Raw genomic sequence first — 2,693 nt, 5'->3', positions numbered from 1 at the left:
CTTCCTGGTAGAGGGTAGACTCACTTCCTGGTAGAGGGTAGACTCACTTCCTGGTAGAGGGTAGACTCACTTCCTGGTAGGTAGAGGGTAGAGTCACTTCCTGGTAGAGGGTAGACTAATGCCCTGTTCGAATTCATGGGCTGCGTCCTTAGAAGGCCAGATTCGAAGGACGATTACGTCATAGCGCGGCGCTGAGGTCTGGTCGGATTCCAAGACTCCTCGTTATGCGGCCTTAAAATGCGTCCTTCTTTTAGCCCGATTTGAAGGACGGGTCTGATGTGGAAGTGACTCTATCCTCTATGGATGGATTTTATTAAGTATTTTAGGATTTTTAAGGATTGCTCTCTGATAATGAGTGTTATGAATTATAGAGGAAAACGTGTTGTAATGTGGTTTACAAAAGAGAGTAAAGGTAATATTTTTTTTTTTTTTTAGTAGTTCTATGTTAAGTTTTATTTATTTTCATTGTCAAGACTTTTTTGTGAAATCGTTGCGAGTGGTTCATTTATGTTGTGTCTAACTAAAGGCTTTTCTCATGAACTAAAACTTTTTTTCAAACTATCTTTTTTAATAATTTCTGTAAAAGTGAACATTTGATCAGGAATTGTGTCTTACATGTCTTTCATGTAATTAAAATGAGATCTAAGGCACCTCCCATTCATTCTGACAGCAGCTGGGCTGACCCAAGATGGCCGCCATCTGGGCACGTGGGCCAGCGTCCAAGGATGCGTCTATGTATATAATATCTATGGTTCAGCTGGTAGCCTCTTTAACCTCTGATCCTCTGGAGTCTGAGGAAGATGAAACCGGTTCTAACTGGTTCTCAGCTCTATCTGTGGTTCTAATGGAGGGTGGAGGCAGCTTTGATTCGCGCTCTGCTCCTCTGGTCTCCATGGTAACCTGTGGGCGGTCTCTGTCCTCAGTGTCTGTGGTCGTCTGTACTCGGCTGAAGTCCGTCACCTCTGACCCCGCCTCTCTCTATCTGACCAACACCACCTTCACTCAGGTGTACTGCACAGGTAAGCAGACCGCAGCGTGTGGGTGGGGTTTGTCTCTGTCACCTGACCCCTGTCCTGTCCTCTGATTGGCTGGCCGGCAGGCCTGGGCCACCACTCCCAGATGAGCTACCGTAAGCTGCAGAAGGTCCGAGGCTTCCTGCGGTGGCTGAGGAGTCAGGACGACCAGCAGGTGATGAGCAGGGCTCTGATTGGAGGATTCTTCACCTACCCGCCTCCTGCCGTCTCCTTGGAAACGTTCATGAAGGAGAGGAGGGGTGAGCTGAGCTTCCTGCAGGGGGCGGAGCTTCAGACGGAGCTGGAGAGGCTCTGTTACCGCGAGCGACGCACCTTCTGCCTTCAGGCCACCGTTTCCATGGTGACCTACAGAGGAGAGGTGAGGTCAGACCCGTTGACCCGAACCGGGCAGGTAAAGACAGGAGCTGAAGTGGTTCTGATGTCCCTCAGGAGGACCGCTGTCTCTTCTGGACCAACAGACCTTCCTCCTCCTCCTCCTCCTCTCCCGCCTCCTTCAGAACTCCCTCCTCCTCCTTCTCTCCCACCTCCCCGTCCTCGGCTGCCAGTCTGTCCACCCCTCGTCCTTCAGACCTCCGCTCGCCACGGTGAGTCCTATGTCTGACGTCGGCAGGCGTCTCTGCGGACGCCTGGACTCATGTCTCGGTATTGGTCCCTGCAGGACGTCCAGGAAGAGGAGGAGGCTCCCCCTGGAGACGCCCAGCAAGAGGTCAGAGTGACGGCGGGGGGAACTGCTGCTCTGTGTCTGTCTGTCTGTCTCTGATTGGTTGCTTGGTCTTTCCAGGCGTCCTCTGCCTTCCGTCCCGCCAGAGGACAACAACAGGACAGGTGAGACGCTCCTGGTTCTGAGCAGGAGGTTCTGATGGCTGGTTGGACTACAGCTCCCATCATCCTCTCTGTCTCTGCAGTCATCCTGTTTGAAGCCTCCATGGAGTTCCTAGAAAACGCCGCTGATGAAGACGAGGAGGAGGATGATGGTGACGACTGTTCGTCCTTCTGCACCGCTCCCCTACCCCCGATGGTCCCAGCTGTCGCCATGGAAACCCTCCCACTGCGCTTCGATTACGATCGCAGGGAGGAGCAGGTGGCTGCCGTATCGATGGGAGGCGGGGCCGGAGCTCAGAGCTTTGGCTCCGCCCCCATGGATTACTACACTGTCAGACTGAAAGGTAGCCCCACGCCGAGGGGGGAGGAGGGGGAGCTGTGTCTCAGGGTTGTCATGGTTACCTGTGGTTGTCCCCTCAGCTCTGTCAGACGGCGGGCTGGTGGATGCAGTCTTCCTCCCTCACCTCTCCTCCTCCCTGCTCCGTCACGCCAACACCTGGACCTCCATCCTGTCCCACGGAGCCTTCTCTCCACACACACCGCCGCCGACTCCAGGTGAGTGCAGATGCAGATCCTCCGTTCATGACCGTCACCGAGGATGACGCCGCTCCTCTGATCTGTCCCTCAGCTGACCTCATCGCCATGGCGCCGCAGCTGGCCAATCAGAGGCTGGTCTGCGTCCTGGAGGCGTGTCACCTGGGCGGAGCCAAGACAGAGCTGGTCCTGACTCGAGGCTTCCACCTGAAGGACTAATTTATTTATTTATTATTTTATTTATTTAGTTGAAGGAGCTCATTTCCTGCTGAAGAACAGAACCTGAACCAGAACCTGAAGTCC

The 2,693-nt window shown here is 53.9% G+C and overlaps 1 protein-coding gene across 5 annotated transcripts in view; it reads left to right on the top strand.

The window, feature by feature from the left end:
- LOC107102311 (uncharacterized protein CXorf57-like) overlaps nucleotides 1–2,687 on the top strand; it is an 8,218-nt gene extending 5,531 nt beyond the window's left edge. For all 5 annotated transcript variants that reach the window (XM_015401561.1, XM_015401560.1, XM_015401563.1 and 2 more), the window contains 8 exons: nucleotides 924–1,019; nucleotides 1,100–1,392; nucleotides 1,464–1,618; nucleotides 1,693–1,740; nucleotides 1,816–1,859; nucleotides 1,940–2,200; nucleotides 2,277–2,411; nucleotides 2,485–2,687. In XM_015401561.1, coding sequence (XP_015257047.1) covers nucleotides 924–1,019; nucleotides 1,100–1,392; nucleotides 1,464–1,618; nucleotides 1,693–1,740; nucleotides 1,816–1,859; nucleotides 1,940–2,200; nucleotides 2,277–2,411; nucleotides 2,485–2,609 — 1,157 coding nt within the window. In that variant the 3' untranslated portion in view covers nucleotides 2,610–2,687. The remainder of the gene's footprint in view (nucleotides 1–923; nucleotides 1,020–1,099; nucleotides 1,393–1,463; nucleotides 1,619–1,692; nucleotides 1,741–1,815; nucleotides 1,860–1,939; nucleotides 2,201–2,276; nucleotides 2,412–2,484) is intronic.
- The last annotated feature ends 6 nt before the right edge of the window (nucleotides 2,688–2,693 follow it).

This window comes from Cyprinodon variegatus, unplaced genomic scaffold (assembly GCF_000732505.1).
Source record: "Cyprinodon variegatus isolate N-32 unplaced genomic scaffold, C_variegatus-1.0 Scaffold1233, whole genome shotgun sequence".
Lineage (NCBI taxonomy): Eukaryota > Metazoa > Chordata > Actinopteri > Cyprinodontiformes > Cyprinodontidae > Cyprinodon > Cyprinodon variegatus.
This window is presented reverse-complemented; position numbering and strand designations above follow the sequence as displayed.